At 50.2% G+C, this 23,199-nt stretch overlaps 1 protein-coding gene across 2 annotated transcripts in view; it reads left to right on the forward strand.

Moving 5' to 3' along the window:
- The window catches only part of HIF3A (hypoxia inducible factor 3 subunit alpha), an 86,909-nt gene that overhangs the window by 31,895 nt on the left and 31,815 nt on the right, over positions 1-23,199 (forward strand). For both annotated transcript variants that reach the window (XM_047836133.1, XM_047836134.1), the window contains exon 5: positions 5,532-5,602. In XM_047836133.1, the coding sequence (XP_047692089.1) occupies positions 5,586-5,602 (17 nt within the window). In that variant the 5' untranslated portion in view covers positions 5,532-5,585. The remainder of the gene's footprint in view (positions 1-5,531; positions 5,603-23,199) is intronic.

The following is a 23,199-nucleotide window of genomic DNA, read 5'->3' on the forward strand; positions in this document are numbered from 1 at the left end:
TGGGATGATTTATGTTCCCCATTGGACATAAGTACCAGAAGGATAGGTCCTGGGACTAAGTCACCACTGTGTCCTTAGCACTGATTACCATAGGGCTGGTGACAGAGCAGGTGCCTGAGGAATATGGAATGGATGGATAGGTGGATGGATGGATGGATGGATGGACGGATGTATGGATGGATGGATGAATGGATGAATGGATGCACGCATGATGAAAGCCCTGTGTTCAGGGTGTATCTAACTCCACATGTCTGTCTTGACATAATGGCTTTCTGTGAATTGGTCAGAAATCAGCCTGAAGCTCGAGCCTCTCCCACCCCAGGCAGCCTCTCTGCCCTGCCTGTAATGCTGTTGCTCATGTAGGTCCTGTGGGATTTCATGCCCTGGGGGCGGTCTCAGGACCTCTCTCCTGGATAGCCTCCCTCACAACTCCCCACTCCCCAGCTCCTCCACCCCATACACATCAGACCCAGCCCTGTGCTGGGGGCTGGAAATTCAGGCCACCAACAGCATGGGGGCCCTGCCAGGACCGAGGGAGTTGATCTTGGGCTCAGAGCCTTCTCTGTTCCTGGTTTTACTAACCACTGGCCTGTGTCCACTGGGGAAAATAGATCGTACATCACTGTGCAGCTTACACTCAGTCTCAAAAGAAAATGAAAAGAAAAATAGGCAATAAAATGCACTGTCAGCCTCCCTAAGGGAAGTGGCTCCACGTTCTGGTCCCAAATGGCTTCTCACTGAGGAAGAGCTACTCCCCTGTCTCTCAGATCAAGCATAGTCAGGCACAAAGCTGATTCATTTCCGTGAAGGAGATGAGTGAAAACATTTATCCATCCTGTTGTCTTCATTCTAATGAGGCCATGGTCTACCTGAGGGTCTAGTGATGGTTGTGGGCTTTTTCATCCAGCACATCAATGAAACAAGTAGGATAATGACACTGATATCACATCAATCAACTCCAAAGCCATTGATCACTCACCTAGTGCCCAGCACAACTTCTTCCCGTTCTCTCATTTATATTCTCTCTCCTCTCCTGGGCCCTTCCATCTCTCCCAGTCTCTCTCCCCTCTAAGCCTAATGAGAACAGTGAGTTTTGCGGGGTCAGCCTCCACACTGACTCTCAGATCCTGAACCTAAGATCAGTGCCTGCGATGTACAAGTTGTGTGTCCTCGAATAAATGACTAAAAAGCTGATCTGGAAGTTGACATGGTATCCCTGTGGCATTTGAGTCCCTGTCTTGGCTTCACGAGTGACCCCCAGAAACCTGGCAAATTTCCCATTTTGCCGACTCATTCAAATAAGAATTTCCAAATCTGGAAAGAAAATGTCACTGCCTGTCACAGTCTCTTGCACCTGAATAATATCAGCTGCTGTTACTATACTCTGGTCCTTGGGCTGGGAGTGTGAGGTCGGAGTGGACGGGCAGGGCAGGTAGTCACATACAGAAGAACCTGGAAAAAGATTTGCAGGGTCACATTGATAAGGCATTATTCACTATTTCAACTTGGGAGAGTGGGGATGGCTCCGAAGTATATGCCACACCTTCCTTTTTGCTCAAGTGGCCTTATTACTGGAGGCATTTAGGGGAATGAAGGGGTCATCTGTCCTCTCCTGGCTCTTAAAGAATCTGACATCAAGTTCCAAAGTGATAGCTATCCTGTCTGACATCTGCCCCAGCTCCAGAGCCGAGCAATGCCCCTGGGGGGCCAGGGAAGAGGACTGGAGATCTGCCATCACCATTCGTTCTCTAGAGATAAAGGGACCTGCGGAATCTGTTGCTTGACCATCGACTGAACCAATGGCAACCCCAGAGATGTGACTATCTCAGTGCAGCCTCCAGGGGACAGAGGACAGAACCCCATCTCCAGTCACAGCCACTCGCAAGCGAACCTCATCTTCTACCCCAGCCTCTTCCTTTCCCTGCCCTCATCTCCTTCCATAGCAAGGTCCCATCCTCACCCCCAAAATCAGTTTCATTTACATTGTTAAGCTTATTGCCTCCCAAAGCAATCTATAGATTCTATTCAATCCCTAGCAAAATCCCAATGGCCTTTTCCCCTCCTCCTCCTCCTCCTTCCTTTTCCTTCTCCTTCTTCCTCTTTCTCTTCCTTTCCATCTCCTCCTCCTTCTTCTTTTTCCAGAAATGTAAAAGCTCATTCTCAAATTCATATGGAATTTCAAGGGGCCCTGAATAGCTAAAGAATCTTGAAAAAGAAGAACGAAGTTGGAAGATTCAAACATCCTGATTTTACTTATTTAAAAAATTTTTTTTCAACATTTATTTATTTTTGGGACAGAGAGAGACAGAGCATGAACGGGGGAGGGGCAGAGAGAGAGGGAGACACAGAATCGGAAACAGGCTCCAGGCTCTGAGCCATCAGCCCAGAGCCGGACGCGGGGCTCGAACTCACGGACCGCGAGATCGTGACCTGGCTGAAGTCGGACGCTTAACCGACTGCGCCACCCAGGCGCCCCTGATTTTACTTATTTTTTTAAAAAAAGTTGTTTTTAATGTTTATTTTTGAGAGAGAGAGAGACAGAGACATAGCGTGAGTGGGGGAGGGGCAGAGAGAGGGAGACAAAATCTGAAGCAGGCTCCAGGCTCCGTCGGGCTCGAACTCACGGACTGAGAGATCATGACCTGAGCCAAAGTCGGACACTTAACCGACTGAATCAGATGCTTAACTGACTGAGCCACCCAGACAACCCCACACATCCTGATTTTAAACTTACTATAAAGATACAGTAATCGGGGCGCCTGGGTGGCTCAGTCGGTTAAGCGGCCGACTTCGGCTTGGGTCATGATCTCGCGGTCCGTGAGTTCGAGCCCCGCATCGGTCTCTGTGCTGACTGCTCAGAGCCTGGAGCCTGTTTCAGATTCTGTGTCTCCTTCTCTCTGACCCTCCCCCATTCATGCTCTGTTTCTCTCTGTCTCAAAAGTAAATAAATGTTAAAAAAAAAATAAAAAATAAATAAAGATACAGTAATCAAAACAGTATGGTACTGACATACGGGAAGACATACAGATCGACGGAATGTAATTGAGGTTCTAGAAATAAATCCATACGTCTATGGCCAGTTGATTTAAGATTTTATTTTTAAGTAATCATCACACCCAACATGGGGCTCTAACTCACAACCCCAAGATCAAGAGTTGCAGGCTCTGACTGTGCCAACTAGGTACCCCTATGGCCAATTGATTTTTTAAATGTTTGTTTGTTTGTGTTGAGAGAGCAAGCAAGCATGGGAGGGGAACAGAGGGAGAGAGAATCCCAAGCAGCCTCCATGCTCAGAGCAGAGCCTGACTTGGGGGCTTGATCCCACAACTGGGAGATTATGACCTGTGCCAAAATCAAGAGTTGGTTGCTCAACTGACTGAGCCACCCAGGCGCCCCCAGTTGATTTTTGATGAGAGCACCAAGGCCATTCAATGTGGAAAGAACAGTTTTCAACACGTGGTGCTGAGTCAAATGGATATCTACAGGGAGAATAATGAAACTGGACCTCTCTCTATCAAGAAGAGTGAAAATACAGCCCACAGAATGGGAGAAAATATTTGCAAATCATAATCTGACAGTGATCGAGAATATCATATCCAGAATATATATAGAACTCTTACAAAAAGACAGACAAGACAATTTAAAAATTGGCAAAGGGCTTGGATAAATATTTCTCCAAAGAAGATATCCAAATGTCCCCAACACGCACATGAAAAGATGCGCAAAGTCATTTTTATTCGGGAAATGCAAATCAAAACTACTAGGAATTATCTATCACTACGCACCCACGAGAATGGTGATGATTTTTTTAAGTGGGGGGAAAGGTATTAGAGGGTTTGGAGAAATTGCACCCCAAACTGTCTGTCCTTCAATAAGTTATTAAGCAGAGAATTACCACGTGAACCAGCAATTATGCTCCTGGGTAGATACCCAAAAGAACTGAAGTAGTTGTTCAGACAATCACTCGTTCACAGTGGCAGGATTCTCAAGAGTCAGAAGATGCAAATATCACGAATGTCCATCAGTTGACGGGTGGATAAACTGAATGCGATGTGTCCATGTAATGAAATCTTGTTCCTCACAACATACACAAGATACCGATACACACAACAACCCGGATGCCTCTTGAAAACAGGTGGAAGAAGCCAGACAAAGCAGAGGACCACGTATTGTATTCGTATTTTTTTAAAGTTCATTTATTTATTTTGAGAGAGAGCCTGGGGGAGGGGTGGAGAGAGAGGGAGAGAGAGAATCCCAAGCAGGCTCCCGCGGTCAGCGCAGGGCCCAATGTAAGGCTTGATCTCGCGAACTGTGAGATCATGACCTGAGCCGAAATCAAGAGTCGGATGTTTAACCGACTGAGCCACCCAGTATTATTCTAACAATATGAAAAATCAAAAATAGGCAAATCAGTCCTGTCTGGATCTCCCTCCACCTTCCTGCCCTTTTGTGACTCAGCTCTTTTGAGAGATGAGGCTCTGGGCCCTGGAGCATGCGGCTGGGGCCTTGCTTGGCTGTCCCTCCTCAGAGACCTCTCCAAGCCATGCCCCGTGGTCTGTGCTGTCGCCGTCACCCTGGCTGGTCTCCATGCCTCTACTGTACTTTGGATGTTGGTGAGGCGTCCAGGCCTGCCCTTCATCTCCCCAGGAAGTGCATTGAATCCAGGCCTCGAGAGATGGGCCCTCAACTGGGAAACAAGACGGGCAGCCCAGTCTGAAAGCGGGGCTCTTGCCTGGAGCCTGCTCCATTACTGAGTATCGAACCATTTGGTCGCCAAGGTTTACAACGGCCCTGAGGAGTTTCAGTAAACAGCATTTGATACGATTCTGTGAGGCACCTAATAACCATTTTCTAATCTATTTTGATTATAAAACATATCATTCAGGACTAACTCAAGGGGTTGTACAGCCCGCTACCGAGGTGGTGAGACCCACAGTGGAGAATGCCGCTGCCAGAGGAAGCAGGCCCGAAAGGGGGCGATGTGGGGCAGGAGAGGAGAGCTTCCTTCTCAGGTCTCTCTTTTCCACTCCTCTGCCCACATTCTGTCTGTCCCTCCATCTCTGTCTGTCTCTCTCCTGCTCACTTTCTCTGCCCCTCTTCAGTGTCCGCTGACTGCTGGATTCTGCTTCCTGAATGATCCTGGAGAGAGGGTTCTGTTGTTGAGTTGGGTGTGGAACATGGAGTTGTGTTTGGGGACAGGAGACGCTCAGCCTGACTCTCTCCTGCATAGGGTGACTGGTCCCCTTTCTATGATTCTGGACAATCCTGAGAGATTATTGTGCTCTGGGAAGTCCCCAGGGCCCTGACCCCTCACCCTTACCCCTACACAGTATCATTAGGTACAATCCCCAGGCTGGCCCTGGGGACACTGCCCTGACATATTTTTCAAGACCTTAGGCCCTTTTCTGGCCCGATGCAAAACGCAAGAGACTCCATACATCCTACAATTTTACCTAGATTGTCATCAGGGGAGCTTGACAGTTTGGGAAGGCCATAAATGGTGGACCTGGGTCGTTTCTCTGCTCTCACAGGTGGCGAGGTATGCCTGCTTTTTCAACGTATGAACGCATTTCAAGATACTCACCATGGTCGCCTGGTTTCAGTGAGTAAAATCCCATCTTTATCACAAAGCCTGGGGTTCTTGCGTCGACCTCGCCAGGGTGTGGGACAGGGGGTTGGGCCACCATCCATAGGGAAGGAGGAGTGGTCAGTGCTGAGTACCTCCTGACTCCTCTCGCCCGGAGGAGGGAGGACCGGACCGCTGCGCCCCCTGGCGGGCATCGGGGATGGGGCAGGGCTGCGCGAGCGTGGACCAGGCGGAACGGCCACCCCCAGGGAGCAAAAATTCGCCTCTCCTGGAATCCCAAACCCAGGGCTGGACTCACCCCTTGGCCCCACGGCCAGTAAGCAGTGGTGTGGGAGTTTGGACGCTCACACGGGAAGAATTTATTTGCCTCCAAAATGATTTCTTTGGAATAAACCAAACATGTCGGCATTATGGGATTCTGGAAACTGACAGATCTGGACTTAGTAACACAACATAGACTAGGACAGGGTCAAAGTGGACAATCCATAAGACTCTGACCTTCCCCCTCAGAGGACTCTTCAGGGCCCTCCTGAATCAACGTTGAAGGATGGGAGGCTGGGATGTTTGAACTAAATGTCATCTCAGGTGCACCTGGGTGGCTCAGTCAGTGAGCCAAAGGTCTGGAACCTTTGAGAAAGCCCAGGAGGGAGGCGCCTATTTGCACCCTGTTTGGGGAGACACCACCTCAGTGACCCAGAGCACCTCCCTTTTCTGTCCCAATTTTGATATAAGTGTTGAAAAATGAAATTAATACATAGAAAATAATTTTAAGGTCTCAGAATTTATTCTTTTTTAAGTTTATTTATTTTGAGAGAGAGTGTGTGCATCTGGGGGAAGGCCAGAGAGAGAGGGGGGGGGGGGAGAGAGAGAATCCCCAGCAGGTTCTGTGCTGTCAGCACAGAGCCTCACGCAGGGCTCGATCCCATGATCCTGGGATCATGACCTGCACTGAAATCATGAGTCGGATGCTTAGCAGACTGAGCCACCCAAGGGTCCCTAATGTCTTTCACAATTTGAAAAGTGCATTATCCCACAAACCCTGGGATCAGGAAGGGAAGGAGAAGGGAAGGAGGTTCATTCCAGACTGAAAAGGGGGATCTGGACGCCATTTCAAACCATCCCTCACCAGAACTTCTCTCCGGGAGGGGGTTGGGTGCAGCTCTGCTCGGAACTGAGCTGGAGAAGATCAGAAGTGGGAGGTGGGGCACTCGGAGTGTGGCCATACGGGGCCCCCCGCCCCAGGAAACACGGGGCCAGTTCTCAGACTGGCAGATCAAGTGCTGGGTGGACACAGCCGGGGGTGAGGCAGACTCTGGGGACACTTGGAATATGGCAGAATCAGAATCAAGTCTTCATTTAGCCCCTGGGGTCTCTCTAGGCTCTCCTTGATCCTGCCACTTCTGTGACCTTCCCAATTTCCTCTCTTTTTTATGCTATGTCCTCTGGGTTCAGATCCACCCGTATGTAGCCTCATGACCAGTTTCCAATTTCACATCAGGGTTTTGACACCATCCCTTCTGGGTCAGATGCGGGGGGATTATGGGCAAGGGCAAGCACTGGGACTAAGGATTGGCACTCAGTTCTCTTGCTCTTTTCCTGTGGGCCGGGGGGGTGGAGGAGGGACTCTGAACCTGGGCCCAGGTTGGGGGGAGGGGGCTGTCCCCATCATGTCTGAGGTGGAGAGGGACACTCCCTCCAAAGCCACCACCAAAACTTAGAGACGCATGTCCCGGGACGATGAAGTGTCCTGGTGTCTCCAGGCTTGGAACAGGACTTGAAATGGCCCCGGTTGATGCATTTCTGGGCCCACAGGGCCGTGAATGAGATCCTAGCAGGGTCAACCTTGCAGAGCTTGTGAGATGATGAACTCACTGGGTTGGGGAGAGGATTCTCCTTCTCGAGAGGTGGAGGTGACCGGGGAGGAGATGATGCGGGGGAGACACTTGCAGTGCTGACCCTCCTTGCTCCATCCAGATCCCCATGATTTGGTCAGCTCATGAGCTCTGTACTCCCCTCACCCAGCTTCACGATGAAATGGTGGCCACTGGTGCAGAATGTGCTTGCAAACGTACTAAGTGCTTTTAAAAAAAAAAAATCCACACCTGTATACGGAGAGAGAGAAATGAAAACATCTCACTTTTTTTCAGTGTAACGTACCACGTAACGTTCCCCAGTTACAAGGTCATGAATATCTCAGTAAATATTTTATTTATTTATTTATTTATTTATTTATTTTTTAATGTTTTTAACGTTTATTTATTTTTGAGACAGAGAGAGACAGAGCATGAACGGGGGAGGGTCAGAGAGAGAGGGAGACACAGAATCGGAAACAGGCTCCAGGCTCTGAGCTGTCAGCACAGAGCCCGATGCGGGGCTCGAACTCACATACTGCGAGATCGTGACCTGAGCCGAAGTCGGACGCTTAACCGACTGAGCCACCCAGGCGCCCCTCAGTAAATATTTTAAAGCGTATTGTGTTCCTGGGGCGCCTGGGTGGCTCCGTCGGCTAAGTGTCTAACTCTGGGTTTTGGTTCAGGCCGTGATCTCGGTTCGTGAGTTTGAGCCCCGAGTCAGGCTCTGCACTGACAGCACAGAACCTGCTTGGGATTCTCTGTCTCCCTCTCTCTCTGCTCCTTCCCTGCTCACACTCTTTCCTTCTCTCTCTCTCTCTTTCTCTGTCTCTTTCAAAAGAAGTAAATAAACATAAAAGAAGGAAAATACAGGGTAATGAGCTTAAAACACAGTGGTAATAATTGCGTCGTGATGACATATGAGAAATTCAGTGATTCAGACTCTTATCCAAACCAAAATCTTTTTATGGTATAATCGTTTTGTGGGTAGAACTGAGCAGATGACAACATCTGTGGATGTTCGGGGAGGAACCCTGGTTTTTATGTGGGAGAATGAAATTAGCAACATGGAATTGCAGAGGGGAAAAAGATAACCGGCTAAGGAACCAGGCCACCCCCCTCCCCATGAAATTCCTCTTTAGAAAGTCTGGGGTGACCTATATAATTGACGGGTTGAGCGCAAGTCCTGATGTTATGCTTTATTTATTTTGAGAGAGGGAGAGAGAGAGCGTGCGCACGAGCCGGGGTGGGGCAGAGAGAGAGGGAGAGACAGAACCCCAAGCAGGTTCTGGATTGTCGGTGTGGAGCCTGACGCGGGGCTCAAACTCACGAACTGTGAGATCATGACCGGAGCCGAAATCAAGAGTCAGATGCTTAACCGACTGAGCCACCCAAGTGCCCCCTGCTCTTATGCTTTAAATTCACCCAGAAAGAGTGAACCTGTGAAACCCTAGACACCGCATCCTCGGCCCCTAGTAGAAGCAGAGCCCCAGGTGTGTGCATCTTCCCTCTCTCGCTACCTGGGACCTCGCCGTGTGTCCCTGGGCATGCCGCGTACCCTCTGTGACTTGTGCGTGATCAGTCTTATTCACAGTTCCCTGGTGGTTGTTGCCGACGCGTGTTCTGGGATCATAATAAGAAATACAAGGGTGGGGGCACCGGGGTGGCTCAGCAGTTCGTTGAGTGTCCGACCTCAGCTCAGGTCATGATCTCACGGTTTGTGGGTTCAAGCCCCACGTTGGGCCTTGTGCTGACGGCTCAGAGCCTGCTTCAGATTCTCTGTCTCCCTCTCTGTCTGCCCCTCCCTCGCTCACACTCTTTCTCCTCTCTCTCTCTCAAAAGTAAATAAACATGAAAAAAAAAAAACCCACAAAGGCAGATCCAGCCACCACACTGGCTGCGGTTGGGGAAATGCCACCGGGGACTCACCACAATGGCACGGGCGCCCGGGTGAGCCCTTCCGGCGTTCCCAGCAGATAAAGGCTGAGACCCACACCACACCCATTCACCAGCTGATAGACATTCAGGTTGTTCCCAGCTTGAGGCTATTATGAATAACTCTGCTACAGATATTCTTGTACAAGTGGATGGGAGGAGGTATTTCCTGCTTTTCACCTGGGAGGGCCTTCTGAACAACGATGGAAAGAATGCCCTCGGGATGCCAGGAGGGAGACGCAGGTATTTTCTCCTGGAGCGAAGTAGGAAGCCGGTGACAGGAGGAAAGGAAATGTCCTTTTCTGTTGCACATTCCAGAAGGTACAGATTTGCCAGCGGTACCCAAGAGGTGTGGGAACACGGCACCCGGGGCCTCTCCCTCAGGAAGGGCTGAGGGCAGGACCTTCCTGTCCTTTCTGGAGGAGCTGGCCAAGGACTGATGGAGGTGGGCCGGGAGGTCAGTCCAGACTGTGTCTGTGACCTGCGGTGGGTCCCTTTGCTGGGGTCTTTCCTGTATCCTGGGACCCAGGGTGGGGGTGGGAGATAACTCTGACTTCCTGTGAGACCCTGAGCATCCTGAGGGGGAAAGAGACAGAGTCCCGACAACTGGGTACGTGGCGTTGGCCACGGCAGCCCTAGTCTGTTTCCCCGTAGAACTCTAGGACCATTACAGATGGTTGACTCATCCCTGGACAAGAGTGGCCAGGGCTGGGATGGGGCACAAGAAGGCAGCTGGTTGTGAAACTTTTTTTTTTTTAATGTTTAATGTTTTTTATTTTTGTTTGAGAGGGAGAGAGACAGAGTGCAAGAGGAGGGAGGAGCAGAGAGAGAGGGAGATATAGAATCCGAAGCAGGTTCCAGGCTCTGAGCTGTCAGCACAGAGCCCGACGCAGGACTCGAACCCACGACCTTTGAGATCATGACCAGAGCTGAAGTCAGAAGCTTACCTGACTGAACCACTCCCGCGCCCCTGGTGGTGGAACTTTTTATTTGAGTATCTAGTGTCTCCTGTTGGAGGCTGGACAGCCCCTTCCCGGGGAATTTATATTGATGTGGGACGGATGACACCCGTACAAAATAGAGTTGATCGTGCACACAGAGAGCAACGGTACAGGGCAGGGCTCATGAGCAGTCCGGAGGGAAGTCCACGTGAGATGACTGAAGTGGGTGGCTTTGGCCTTCCTTTGGGCTAGGACTTGGGGCCGATGAGGGTTCCTGGATGTGGGACGGGTTTAAGCGCTTGGAACTTCCTGCCGGTGCCAAGAGAGGGAGAGTATTGGCTCTCTCATAGGTCCGTCTGCCCACGCGAAGCAGAAGCCGGGGGTATAGGGCCTGAAGCCGTCAGGACCTGACATCAAAAATGCAGGTGGGTCATACTACCTGCGAACGGCATCTTGGCGCCTTCGGAAGGTATGGGGACACGATTGAGACTCGGGGCTGTCTGACCCCAAAGCCTCACTGCTGTCAGATTGGCGGCCTCCAGTGTCCGGGAGCCCTGGCCCCGCCCCCAGCACGGCCTCCAAGACCCACCCCCACCCCCACTTCCGTACCTTGTCCTGTTCTCCCTCCTCCTCCTACCCCAGGGCCTCGCTCAGCTGCCCTGTGAGACCATGTTCCGGGCCCCGGAAAGCCGGCCAGCCTCCTCCCGTCTCAGAGACACCAAGCTCAGCCCTGTCCTGGGTAGCATGGTTTCCTCTTGTGCCCTGACCTCACCCTCTTCTTTGGTAAACACGACCAGGCCTGGAGCCCAGCCCACCTCCAGCCTCGCCAGGAAACACCTGGACAGAGGTTAGGAGAGGTAGACTCCTTCTGGGGAAGACTTGACTTCGAGTCAATGGCTCTGGGCAAAGGGGCCAGTGAGCCCCCGCCCAAAGCCTTCTCCACCCCGAGTTCACGAACCATTTGGCTGTGATTCGGTGGGAAGCAAGCACAGTGGTTGTTCGGCAGCACTGAGTTTGGGGCGTATCGTTAGGCACTAAGAGGTAACTGAGACACCGTCGAGGCATTGTGACTGAAGTCAAGGAGGGTGTGGCATCCCTTCGTTCCCTGCTCCCTCCTCAGGCCTACATCAGGGGCTCCACGGTGGCCATTGTCAAGAACGTGACTTCCAGTGGCGCCTGGGTGGCTCAGTTGGTTGAGCGTCTGACTTTGGCTCAGGTCATGATCTTGCCGTTTGTGAGTTCGAGCCCAATGTCAGGCTCTGTGCTGACAGCTCAGAGCCTGGAGCCTGTTTCGGATTCTGTGTCTCCCTCTCTCTCTGCTCCTCCCCTGCTCGTGCTCTCTCTCTCCCTGTCTCTCAAAAATAAACATTAAAAAAAAAAAAAAGAATGTGACTTCCAGCGTGCCCTTGTGCCTGACAGTTGTGGGAGGGTCTTGTCTCCGGTTGACTTTTTGTGCAGCATGCTTCGTTGCGCCCCACCTCGTTCTCCTTCTTCTCAAGGGAGAGGAAATATTATCACGCAAGTTTAGTGAGTGATTATGTGCTAAGAGCCATTCAAGGCTTATACCCCTTGGGGCACCTGGGTGGCTCAGTCGGTTAAGCGTCCAACTCTTGATTTTAGCTCAGGTCATGATCTCATGGTTCGTGGGATCAAGCCCCACGTTGGGCTCTGTGCTGACAGTGTGGAGCCTCCTTGGGATCCTTTCTCCCTCTCTCGATGCCCCTCCCCTGCAGTCTCTCTCTCTCTCTCTCAAAATAAATAAACGTTAAAAAACCTGTGTTCTCCTTGATCCTTAAGTCTCACGTCAGCCCTGACAAGTAGGTACCATGTGATCCCTCTTGTACAGATAAGGAAACTGAGGCACAAGGAGGTCATGCCCTCCTTTGGCATCCAGAACAGAGGCCTCTCTCCAGAGCCTGCTTTTCCCCAGGGCCTTGCCCTCTGGGGGGGGGGGGGGTCCCACGGGTCTCCTGGGGGCTGAGGGGACTCTGTGTCCTGTGGCATGTCAGTGAGTCTCAAGCCAACCCCATTCCACAGGAGACGCTGTTGCCTCCCCCAGTCATGGCCCTGTTCTTGGTTCCCCTTTCTCTTTTCCATTTGTCCTTTTGTACCCATTTTCCAAGGCAGCCATAACACGGTACCACAGGCTGAGAGGAGCTTAAACGACAGAAACTGACGTCCTCATGATTCTGGAGGCCAGAAGTCCAGGATCAAGTGCTGACATGGTTGGTGTTTCCTTTTTTTTTTTTTTTAATTTTTTTTTAACGTTTATTTATTTTTGAGACAGAGAGAGACAGAGCGTGAACGGGGGAGGGTCAGAGAGAGAGGGAGACACAGAATCTGAAACAGGCTCCAGGCTCTGAGCCATCAGCACAAAGCCCGACGCGGGGCTCGAACTCACAGACCGCGAGATCGTGACCTGAGCCGAAGTCGACGCTTAACCGACGGAGCCACCCAGGCGCCCCTGTTTCCTGGTAGTTTACGTGATGAAGGAACAAGGTTGTTTGTCCTGCGGTTTTCCACAGTCTGGAGCACAATCTCGGCCTCTGCCAAGGGCCTGCGCTCGGAGCGAGATTCCTCCTGTTTCCAGGGAAGGGAGGGACACATCACGTGTAGTGCGCAGGACTTCCACCAGGAGGCGCATCCCATCCACTTGCACCGCCCCCCACCCCCACCTGCAATGTTGGCTGCCGCGAGTGCGGCTGAGCTGCCGCTTAGATCTATTCATTCATTCAGAGTCGCAAAATAGTAATAATGTAACTCTGCCCCTTTTTTCTACCTTTATTGGTTGGACTAATTTTTCTTTAAGTCTATTTATTTATTTGGAGAGAGAAAGAGAGAGCACGCGAGCAGGGGAGGGGCAGAGACAGAGGCAGAGAGAGAACCCCAAGCAGGCTCCGTGCGGTCAGCACAGAGCCTGACCTGGGGCTCAACCCCACGAACTGTGAGATCACCACCTGAGATGAAATCAAGGGTCAGACGCTTAACCGGCCTGAGCCACCCAGGTGTCCCTATTTGGACTACTTCTAGAAAGAAATACTTGTCTTTCTCAGCTAATTGTCTACACTGCGGTCCAGTTCGTGTGTAAAAGGCAGGATAGATGCTGAATTCATTATCTTTTTTCTGGGGGGTGGGAGGACCAATTTTCGTAATACCGACCTAGTTCCTCGATCCCGTAACAGAAAGAGGGCTTGTCTGATCCTCTCCTGTCCCTGGAGGAAGAAAAGGGTTAAGAAACAAAATCCAGGGGCACGTGGGTGGCTCAGTCAGTTGAGCCTCAGACTTTGCCTCAGGTCATGATCTCCAGATTTGTGAGTTCAAGCCCCACATCTGGTTCCCTGCTGTCAGCACAGAGCCCGCCCCCCCGCCCCTCCCTCGCTTGTGCTCTCTCCAAAATAAATAAAACCTTAAAAAAAAAAAAGGAAATAAAATCCAACTGAGTAAAATTTAGAGATCTCATGGGCTTTATGCAACGATTTATCAATCAGGCAGCATCCCATCCTGCAGGCCCCACCCCAGGCAGTGACCTGTCACCTCACTGTCCCTGACCTTCTCTGCCCAACAAGACTTCAGCCCAGAGCGTGTGTCTTCTCTCGCACCCAAGCGTGGGGTATCTGGTGCAGGCTCAGGGAGGCCTCACCTCTCTGAGCCACCCCAGCCTTGCTGCATCCTCCCTGCCCCCGGCTCGAAGGTGAACAGAGCAGGGACTCCTAGGTCTCAGCTCCCGGGTCCTTAGATCCTGGGGCTCTGCCCTGTGGCCCTCGCTGATGACAGTGCAAGAAGAATTCAACATCAGAATATCCCAGGGCCAGCCAGTGGGGCCTCCCAGGCCCACCCAGAGACAGGGGCATGAGGTCTTAGTGTCCCCCGAGGGAGGAGGACAGCCACCCGCGTGATTCCCTCGACAGGTTCAAAGTTTCTAACAGCTGCCTCCCTCTTTCGTTATTCAAATCAGGCTATTCTGTCTCGTCCTGTCCCAGAGGCGAGAGCACAGGCTCGAGTGGAGTGTTTTGGGATGGACAGGATGAGAGGAGACCCGAACGGTGTAGAAGTCGAAAGACTATACATAGGAGAGGGGCCTTTGTTTCCAGAAGTTACAGGCCAGAGATTCAGAGATGAGGCGGTGAGGGGTGATGCTGGCCGCTTACTCTCAAACGGTTCAGGAAACAAAAGTGAGGAAATAATATTCCCTCGTAGGGGAGATGTGAGGATTGAGTGATAGGATGTGTGATAGCTTGTAACAGTCCTTTGCGTGTAACCTTTCGACGGATGGTGATTCATAGGTAAAATCACTCTCAATAATGAATAAATAAGCTGAAAAAAATTATTGAGGCTCCCCAAAGAGTTTTCATTTATGCGGGCTAGATATATATAGCGTGGCGTGCTGGTAAAGCAGCTGTCTGAAGGAAAAGTAACCCCGTGATGCGGTGTTTCCATGGTGTAAATACTCCCGCCACGGCCCATTTCAAGCTACTCAAGTTTTTTTTTTTTTTTTTTTTAATTTTTTTTTCAACGTTTTATTTATTTTTGAGACAGAGAGAGACAGAGCATGAACAGGGGAGGGGCAGAGAGAGAGGGAGACACAGAATCGGAAACAGGCTCCAGGCTCTGAGCCATCAGCCCAGAGCCCGACGCGGGGCTCGAACTCACGGACCGCGAGATCGTGACCTGGCTGAAGTCAGACGCTTAACCGACTGCGCCACCCAGGCGCCCCTCAAGCTACTCAAGTTTTAAAAACTGGCTCCCATGATCCTGAAAATTACCTTACATAAATTTAAACAAATTTTTAAAAGATTTAGTTATTCGTTTTGAAATAGCAATAATAAACCCACTACGTGTTAATATCAGAGCAGTGACATCATCCCCGATCACACGGCCTCTGAAAAAGTTCACCGGACTCTGGGGAAAAGAACAGGCAAATAACATCTTGGAATTATTATGGGAATGGTTTTGCCCTTGTGGACCCCACGAAAGGATCTTAGAGACCCCCAGGGGTCTGCAGACCGTGCTTTGGGAACCTCTGGGTTAGAATTTCAGTTCTCCATTCAATCCAGTGCCCTTCTTAAAAAAATAGATATTTTAGGGGTGGTTGAGCGTCCGGCTCTCTTTTCGGCTTAGGTCATGATTTAATGGTTTGTGAGTTCGAGCCCTGCATCAGGCTCTGCGATGACAGTGCAGAACCTGCTTGGGATTCTTCTCTCTCTTTCTGATCTCTCTCTGAGATCATGATCTCTCTCCCCCCTTCATGATCTCTCTCTCTCTCAAAATAAATCAATAAACTTAAAATTAAAAAAATATTTTAGATACCCTTTTATTATCATGAAATTCAGTTCACGTGCAGCATAATTTACCTGTGCATATCATCTCTAACTGAAATGCCTTGTGAGAAGTTGTCTGTAATATAAAGAAACAAAGGAGGGGTGCCTGGGTGGCTCAGTCAGTTAAACATCCGACTTCGGCTCAGGCCGTGATCTCACGGTTCGTGGGTTCGAGCCCCGCGTCGGGCTCTGTGCTGACAGACAGCTCAGAGCCTGGAGCCTGTCTCAGATTCTGTGTCTCCCTCTCTGTCTGTCCCTCCCCTGTTCAGACTCTGTCTCTGTCTCAAAAATAAATAAACATCAAAAAATTAAAAAAAAAAAAAGAAGCAAAGGAAAAACTACCACGTACGGTCCTTCACAGATGCGCGTGTTTAAGAACTGAGGGGGTAGGTGGTTAGGTTTTAGAAAGGCGTCGCACATATATGGTGCATTACTGTGACAGCCCAGCTGGGGTCAGGGTGGCACTTTAGTATTTCTGCAGGGAAATGCGGGCTGGCCACATCAAAGTGGGATAAATACCGATTACCAAAAATAGCATCAGGTCAGGCTTTGCCATCCACTCAGACAAGCCTTTCGTTTTCAGTTGTTTGGATCTGGGGATTGTGAATGACCGATGGGGAGCCTGTAATTTACAAGAAATACAAGGTGCTCCATTAGGTCAGTGCTCACAGCCATAACACAGCCAGATGCTCCTGCTTTTGGCGAATTGGAAGTTTAACTTTTTTTTTTTTTTAACCGTCTCTTTATTTTTGAAGAGTCGGAGACAGTCGGAGCACAAGCGGGGGAGGGGCAGAGAGAGAGAGCGCGGGAGACACACAGAATCCGAAGCGGGCTCCAGGCTCCGAGCTGCCAGCACAGAGCCCGACCCGGGGCTCGAACTCATGCACCCTAGGATCATGACCTGAGCTGAAGTCAGCTGCTTAACCCACTGAGCCACCCAGGCGCCCCTTGGTGAATTACAGGTTTAGATTTAAGGTGAATGGGACAAGATTTAGTCAAATGTCTGTTTTTTTTCTTTACCGTTGACATTTTGGAATAAGGGCTAAATTAGACGATTCGTATGTCCATGTGGGTTGCAGGAAAAGCCAAAGCAGAGGGGTCAGCTCTGTTGTCTGGGATTCAAATATCATGATGAGGGGGGATGTTGGTGATGTGATTCTCCGAGAGAGTCAACACTCCCCAGTAGCAACTGCTGTCCCAAACAGGGTATGATCTTCCCTTGATTCACGTGGACTTGCTTTTCTGGAAAATTCACAGCATATTAAAAATAGAACTAAATTCTTGCTTTTTTTTTTTTAAAAGATCCAGATTCTTTTTCTTTTTAATGTGTATTTATTTTTGAGAGGGGGGAGGGCCACGGGGTGGGGGAGGGGGACAGAGGATCTGAAGCGGGCTCTGAGCTGACAGCGGGGCTCAGACTCAGGAAGCCGCTTAACTGACTGAGCCACCCACGCGCCCCAAATTCCTGCCGTTTGTCTATGAAACAGGAGTCGCTGTAGCCTCTGACAGTCACAGATTCTTCCTGCACGTACCGATTCCAGGAGGACCCAGGAAACCCTTCCTCGTCAGGGCTGTGCAACGGCGTCGCAAGAGCTGGGAGCCCCTGGCCCCGGCCACCAATGACCAGAAACCTTACACACGTACATACCCCTCCTGGGATGCCCTGGCTGCTCACTGAGCTGTGAGAAGTATCAGCAGGTGAGCTGGGGGGCTCAGGGCCCTGGGAGATTCTCTTGCGGGGGGCGGCGGGGTGTTGAGGGAGCCAGAGGGGGACCTGGGCCAGAGCATCCACCCATCATCCCACGGCCCGGGGCAGTTACCTGCACCGACACAGACATGCACACGAGTATCTGTACAGGGACCTGGGACGTGCGTGAGACCTTTCCGTGCGTGTGACCATATAGGCACGCGCGTGAGCTGCCTCCCATTTCACTGATGCCAGGTGCCCTTCTTTACGGAACCCAGATGCACACTCGTGCCAACGCTCACCCGCGCGCCCACATCGACAAGCCTGCGCATACCAAGGCCTGTCTAAGGCTAAGACACAGATCTCAGTCTTAAGGTCTACGCCACGTGGCTTGTTACTGACGTGCATTAACGCCAGCCTGTCTTGTGACCCCTACCTGTGCGACCCCGACATCCACGTGACACGTATGCGCGTGGACACGTACATGGGTAGTGAAAGCGCCCATCTGAGCTTTTCTCGTCCACCCTCCAGGCTGGAGCCCCTTGGCCAGCAGGGACAGTTCCGGTGAAATTCTCCGACACTCCACCGGGCAGAGAGTAGATGTATCTTTAAAGCTCGTGTAAATGATCGAGTGAATGATAACTAATACCACGAACTCGCCAGGTGGCGGGCACTGTGCGAAACACTCACATGCCTGCTCTCGTCAAATCCATACCACAGGGGCGCCTGGGTGGCTCAGGGGGTTGGGCGTCCAACTCTTGATTTCGGCTCAGGTGGGATCCCAGGGTCGTGGGATCGAGGCCCGTGTGGGACGCTGCACTGAACATGGAGCCTGCTTGAGATTCTTTCTTTCTTTCTCTCTGCCCCTCCCCCCCCAATCCACACCACAGTCTAAGACGTAGGGACTATTATGATCCCCACCATACAGACGAGGAAAACTGAGATATCAGGACACTACATAACTTTCCCAAAGTCATACATCATGTACGTGGCAGACCCTGGATTTGACCCAGGCCTCCCAAACTCCAAACCGAGCATCCTTAACCACTGGCCTCTAATTGTGAGGGGAGAGTCCCCTCCCCCAATTCCTGGGACACACTGCCATCCTTCCAGGGCAGGCACTCAGCAAGCTAGAAGAGCAGAAGGCAAGCAGCTTTCTATTATCAATTCAGAGAAGAAAAGAAACCAAAGATACACTTTGGTTTTTTAAAAAATGTTTATTTATTTTGAGAGAGAGAAAGAGTGAGAACAGGGGAGAGGCAGAGAGAGAGGGAGAGAATCTCAAGCAGAGATGTGGGGCTCAGTCTCACGAACCGGAGATCACGACCCCAGCCAAAATCAAGAGTCAGATGCTCAACTGACTGAGCCACCCGAGTGCCCCAGTAGATATACTTTAATCCCAATTTAATCCAGAAACACGTGTCCCTGTGGGGGTGGGGTCCAGTGGACAACTAACTTTCAGGTAGAAGTAGGTGGGGGGGGGGCTCCTCTCCCTTCCTCATCATCATGGATCCATAGTCCTTATGTTAGTGAGGATGTGCACATATTGGAACCCTTGTTCATTGCTGGTGGGAGTATAAAGTGGTACAACCACTGTGGAAAACAGCTTGACAGTTCCTCAAAAGGTTAGAAATTACCAGCAATTCCGCCTTCTAGGCGTATACCCCAAAGAATTGAAAATGGGTGTTCAAGCAAATACTTGCCCATGAATGTTCATCATTCATAACAACCAAAGGACAGAAGCAACCCAAATGTCTATCAACTGATGAATGAGTAAGCAAACTGTGGTGTAGCCATACAATGGACTAATATTCACCCATAGAAAGAAATGAAGTAGAGATACAAGCTCACCCTGGGTTACTGTCTGAACCTTGCAAACATAGTGCTAAGTTAAAGAAGCCAAATTCAAAAGGCCACATAATGTACAGTTCCACTTACATGAAATATCTAAAATACATAAATCCATAGAGACAAAAAGTAGGGTGGTGGTTGCCAGGAGCTGGAGAGGGCAGAGACAAGAGTGACAAGTTGTCTTTGGGGCTGATGAAAATGTTTTTGAAGTAGATACAGGTGATGGTTCCACAACACAGTGAATATACTAAATGTCACTGAACTATATACATCTTAAACCGGCTAATTTTCCATTATGTGAATTTTGCCTCAATGAAAAAAAAAAAAAAAAAAAGAGGGGCACCTGGGTGGCTGAGTCGATTGAGTGTCCGGACTTTGACTCAGGTCACGATATCATGGTTTGTGAGTTCAAGCCCCACATCGGGCTCTGTGCTGACAGCTCCGGGCCTGGAGCCTGCTTCGGATTCTGTGCCTCCCTCTCTCTCTGTCCTTCTCCTGCTCGTGCTCTCTCTCTCAAAAATAAATAAACATTAAAAAAATAAAAAAGAAAAGAAAGAAGAAAAAGAAAGAGCTACCCCAGAAACTGAAAATAAAAAAATTCAGTTCCCCAATCACCCTGAGCACATTTCAAGTGCTCAGTAGTCGCACAGGACCAGTGGCTGTCATTTGGGCCGGCAGGGATCTAGAACATTTCCATCAACTTAGAAAGTTCTGTTAGGCAACGCTGGTCTAGAGTTGCCCACAGTCTACATCTGGCTGATTGTTCTTTCACAGTGTTGTTTAATGTGTTCGTCCATCCACTGCCTTTCCTGTAAACGGATGGTTACATCCGGGAGCTTAATCAGATGCAGGTTCAGTTATTCTGGTGGAAGTATTTCATCGGTGCTGTGTCCTCCCAACAGGGGGCACACCGCATTCCGTGGAGTCTTGTGTGTGTATACCGGCAACAGCATCTTTCCCCTCTGATTGGCCAAGCGATGTCACGTGACCAAATGGGCCAGGGAATGCGTTCGATTTGCTTAGGAGAGCCTCCATGGTCACATAGGAAAATCATGGAAGGGTGGTTCTATAACAAGGAGGGAATGGAGACTGGAAAACAATAATCCAATCTTTCCCGGGTGATGTTATTTTCTATCAAATGCATATATATATATATATATATTTTTTTTTTTTTTTTTAATTTTTTTTTTAGAAACGACTCTCTGGGGCGCCTGGGTGGCTCAGTCCAATAAACATCTGACTTCAGCTCAGGCCATGATCTCACAGTTCGTGGGTTCAAGCCCCGCATGGGGCTCTGTGCTGACAGCTCAGAGCCTGGATGGAGCCTGCTTCGGATTCTGTGTCTCCCTCTCTCTCTCTGTCCTTCCCCTGCTCGTGCTGAGTCCCCAAGACACCGTCTTATGAAGAGTGTGGCAGGGGCACCTGGCTGGCTCAGTCAGTGAAGCGTCTGCCTCTCGATTTCCGCTCAGATCATGACCTATCAGGGTTCGTGGTTCGAGCCCCGCCCGGGTCTCCGCGCTGACGGTGCAGAGCCTGCTTGGGATTCTCTCTCTCCGTCTCTGCTCCTCTCTTTCTCTCAAAATAAATTAATAAGCCATGATGTGAGAAAGCCCAAGCTGCCACATGGAAAGGTCACTTGTAGGTGTTCCGGCCCCAGCCCGCCGATGAGGTCTCAGTTGACAGCGGCATCCACTGCCGGGCAGGTGGGTGGGGACGCTTCAGATCCTTCCGGCCCACAGCCCTTGAGCTGCCCCAGCCGAAGCCAGGTAGGGCAGAGACGGCTGTCTACGCCAGTCCCTGCTCGGATGGCAGTTCACGAGCAAAATAAACCTCGGGCGGTGGTTTGTTTCGGAAACTAGAGAGCTTACAGTTCGTTCCTTCGTTTAAGGGAAGGGAAAGAGGACTTCATTCAGACCTAACTCCGATGCCACTTCCCTGTACGAACGCCTCCCCGTGCTCCCATCTCCCTCACAGCGAAAGCCCAAGTCCAGGGAAAACCTAAAAACCCACCCTACACCCTACCCCACCTCTCTGACTTCATCTCCCACTCTCCCCATCCATTCTTCAGCTCCAGCCACACCGGCCTCCTTGCTGAGCCCTGAGCTGATCCTTGCTGAGCCCTGAACGGTCTAACCTCAGGACCTTTGCATTTGCTGTTCTCTTAGTTTAGCACACTCTTCTCCCAGAAATCCACAGGGTTTTCCCCCTCATCTTCAAGTCTTTGCTCAAATGTCACCTTCTCACTAAGCTCTTCCATGATCAAACTATATAAGATTATAGCTTCCCCCTCCCCCCTGCCCGCCAAAAATCACTATCTCCCTCCACTCTCTGGGTTACATCTCTCTAGAGCACTTGTCACAATATAACGTACTATGTATTTCACTTATGTCTCTTTGTATAGTTTGTCTGCCCAGAGTGTAAATTCCGTGAAGGCAGGTCAGAGACCTTGACCTGTCTTGTTCACCACTGTATCCCCAATGCCTACAACAGTATGTTTGTCATTCCGTGGAAATGTGTGGGATAAATGGAATGAATGAATGAATGAATGAATGAGGGGGTGGGTGTATTGTAGGATAAATAGATCCAGGGGAGAGGGAAGAGAAGGACAGAAAAGACTTCAACTCACCTTGAAAACAGAGGATTCCCTTTGCCCAAGGCAGAGCATATTCAAAACAAAACAAAACAACAACAACAACAACAACAACAAAACCACAACTTCATCCATACAACCAAATAATCAATCTCCAAGCCATGTCCCTCTGGCCTCCTGAACATTTGTTTCTCCCAACGTTTCTTTATGAGCATTTTCAAAGATATAGAATATTTGAAAGATTTCATGGTGACGAACACGAACCATGTCACCTAGGTTCTACGACTGCCATTGTGTTGTATTCATCCATCCACACTCCACAGAGCAGCCAGAAGAATCTTTATAAGGCACACATTGTGTTCCTGTCCTGCTCAAAACTCTGCCATGGCTCCCTAGTGCCTTCAAGAGATTGCCCAGCCTTCTTTCATGGTTTTCAGATCTGGTTGGATTTCACCTGCCTGCACCCCTCCACCACCACCTCCCACCTCTTCTTTTTACGCTCCGGGTTGTAGTCGGAGTCCACTTCAAACATTGCCTTAGCTGCCAGGAACCGCCAAGTTAATGCTAACCTAGATTGTAGATGCCTGGTGCATCCGTACGTATTTTTAAATTCTGTTTTGATGTGTATTTAACAAGTGCCAGCTTCCCTTGGGCTCTGTCAATCCCTCGCATTGGCTCTCTGCTATGACTTGCACAGCCCCTGCTTCCGCATGTAGGACACTGGTTCCCCTGCAGCCCTTTCTAATTTAGGCCTCTTGTTTTCTCATACCCTACGTGCCTCCACACTGGAGCCTGGGAGATATTTTCTCTGTTTATCAAGATTCTTTTGAGCGAAAGCAGCTGAAGTCAACTCATACTAATCTAAGCACAAAGTCAACGAATAAGGTTATATTTAACAACAACAGGCACAGCCCCAGACACCGTAATGGTTCTGAGATTAACCTGGAGTTCAGGAATGGCTGGATCCAGGCACCCAGATGCTGATGTCAAGACTGTCTTTCGCAAACTTTCATTTCTTCTGTATTGACTTTCATCTCACAAAGCCTCTCCTTTCCTGGGGACAGGGTGAGCCCCATCTGCTCCAGGGTCACCTCCCACCAGCTGGGCAACTCCAGCAGAAATACAGAACCTTTTTCTTTCCTTGCAGCAAATGTGTCCGGGTTGGTTCTCACTGGGCTAGGTTAGGTCCCATGTCTTCCCTGAACCAATCACGGTGACCAGGGAAACAGAATAAACTGATTGGCTAGGTTTGGATCCTCCTGTCCCCGAGCCGGTGAGGGGAGGGTTAGGGCCAGCCCTATTCAAATTTAAATAGAGTAAGAAGGGAGAGAAGTGGTTCCCCACTGGTAAACTGAGTGAGATGCTGGGAAGGGGCAAACCCTATAAACTCGGGCCATAGTATCCTTTTCCCTGTCCAAAGCTGCATCTGGAATACTGGTC

The sequence above is a fragment of the Prionailurus viverrinus genome, chromosome E2 (genome assembly GCF_022837055.1).
Source record: "Prionailurus viverrinus isolate Anna chromosome E2, UM_Priviv_1.0, whole genome shotgun sequence".
Classification (NCBI taxonomy): domain Eukaryota; kingdom Metazoa; phylum Chordata; class Mammalia; order Carnivora; family Felidae; genus Prionailurus; species Prionailurus viverrinus.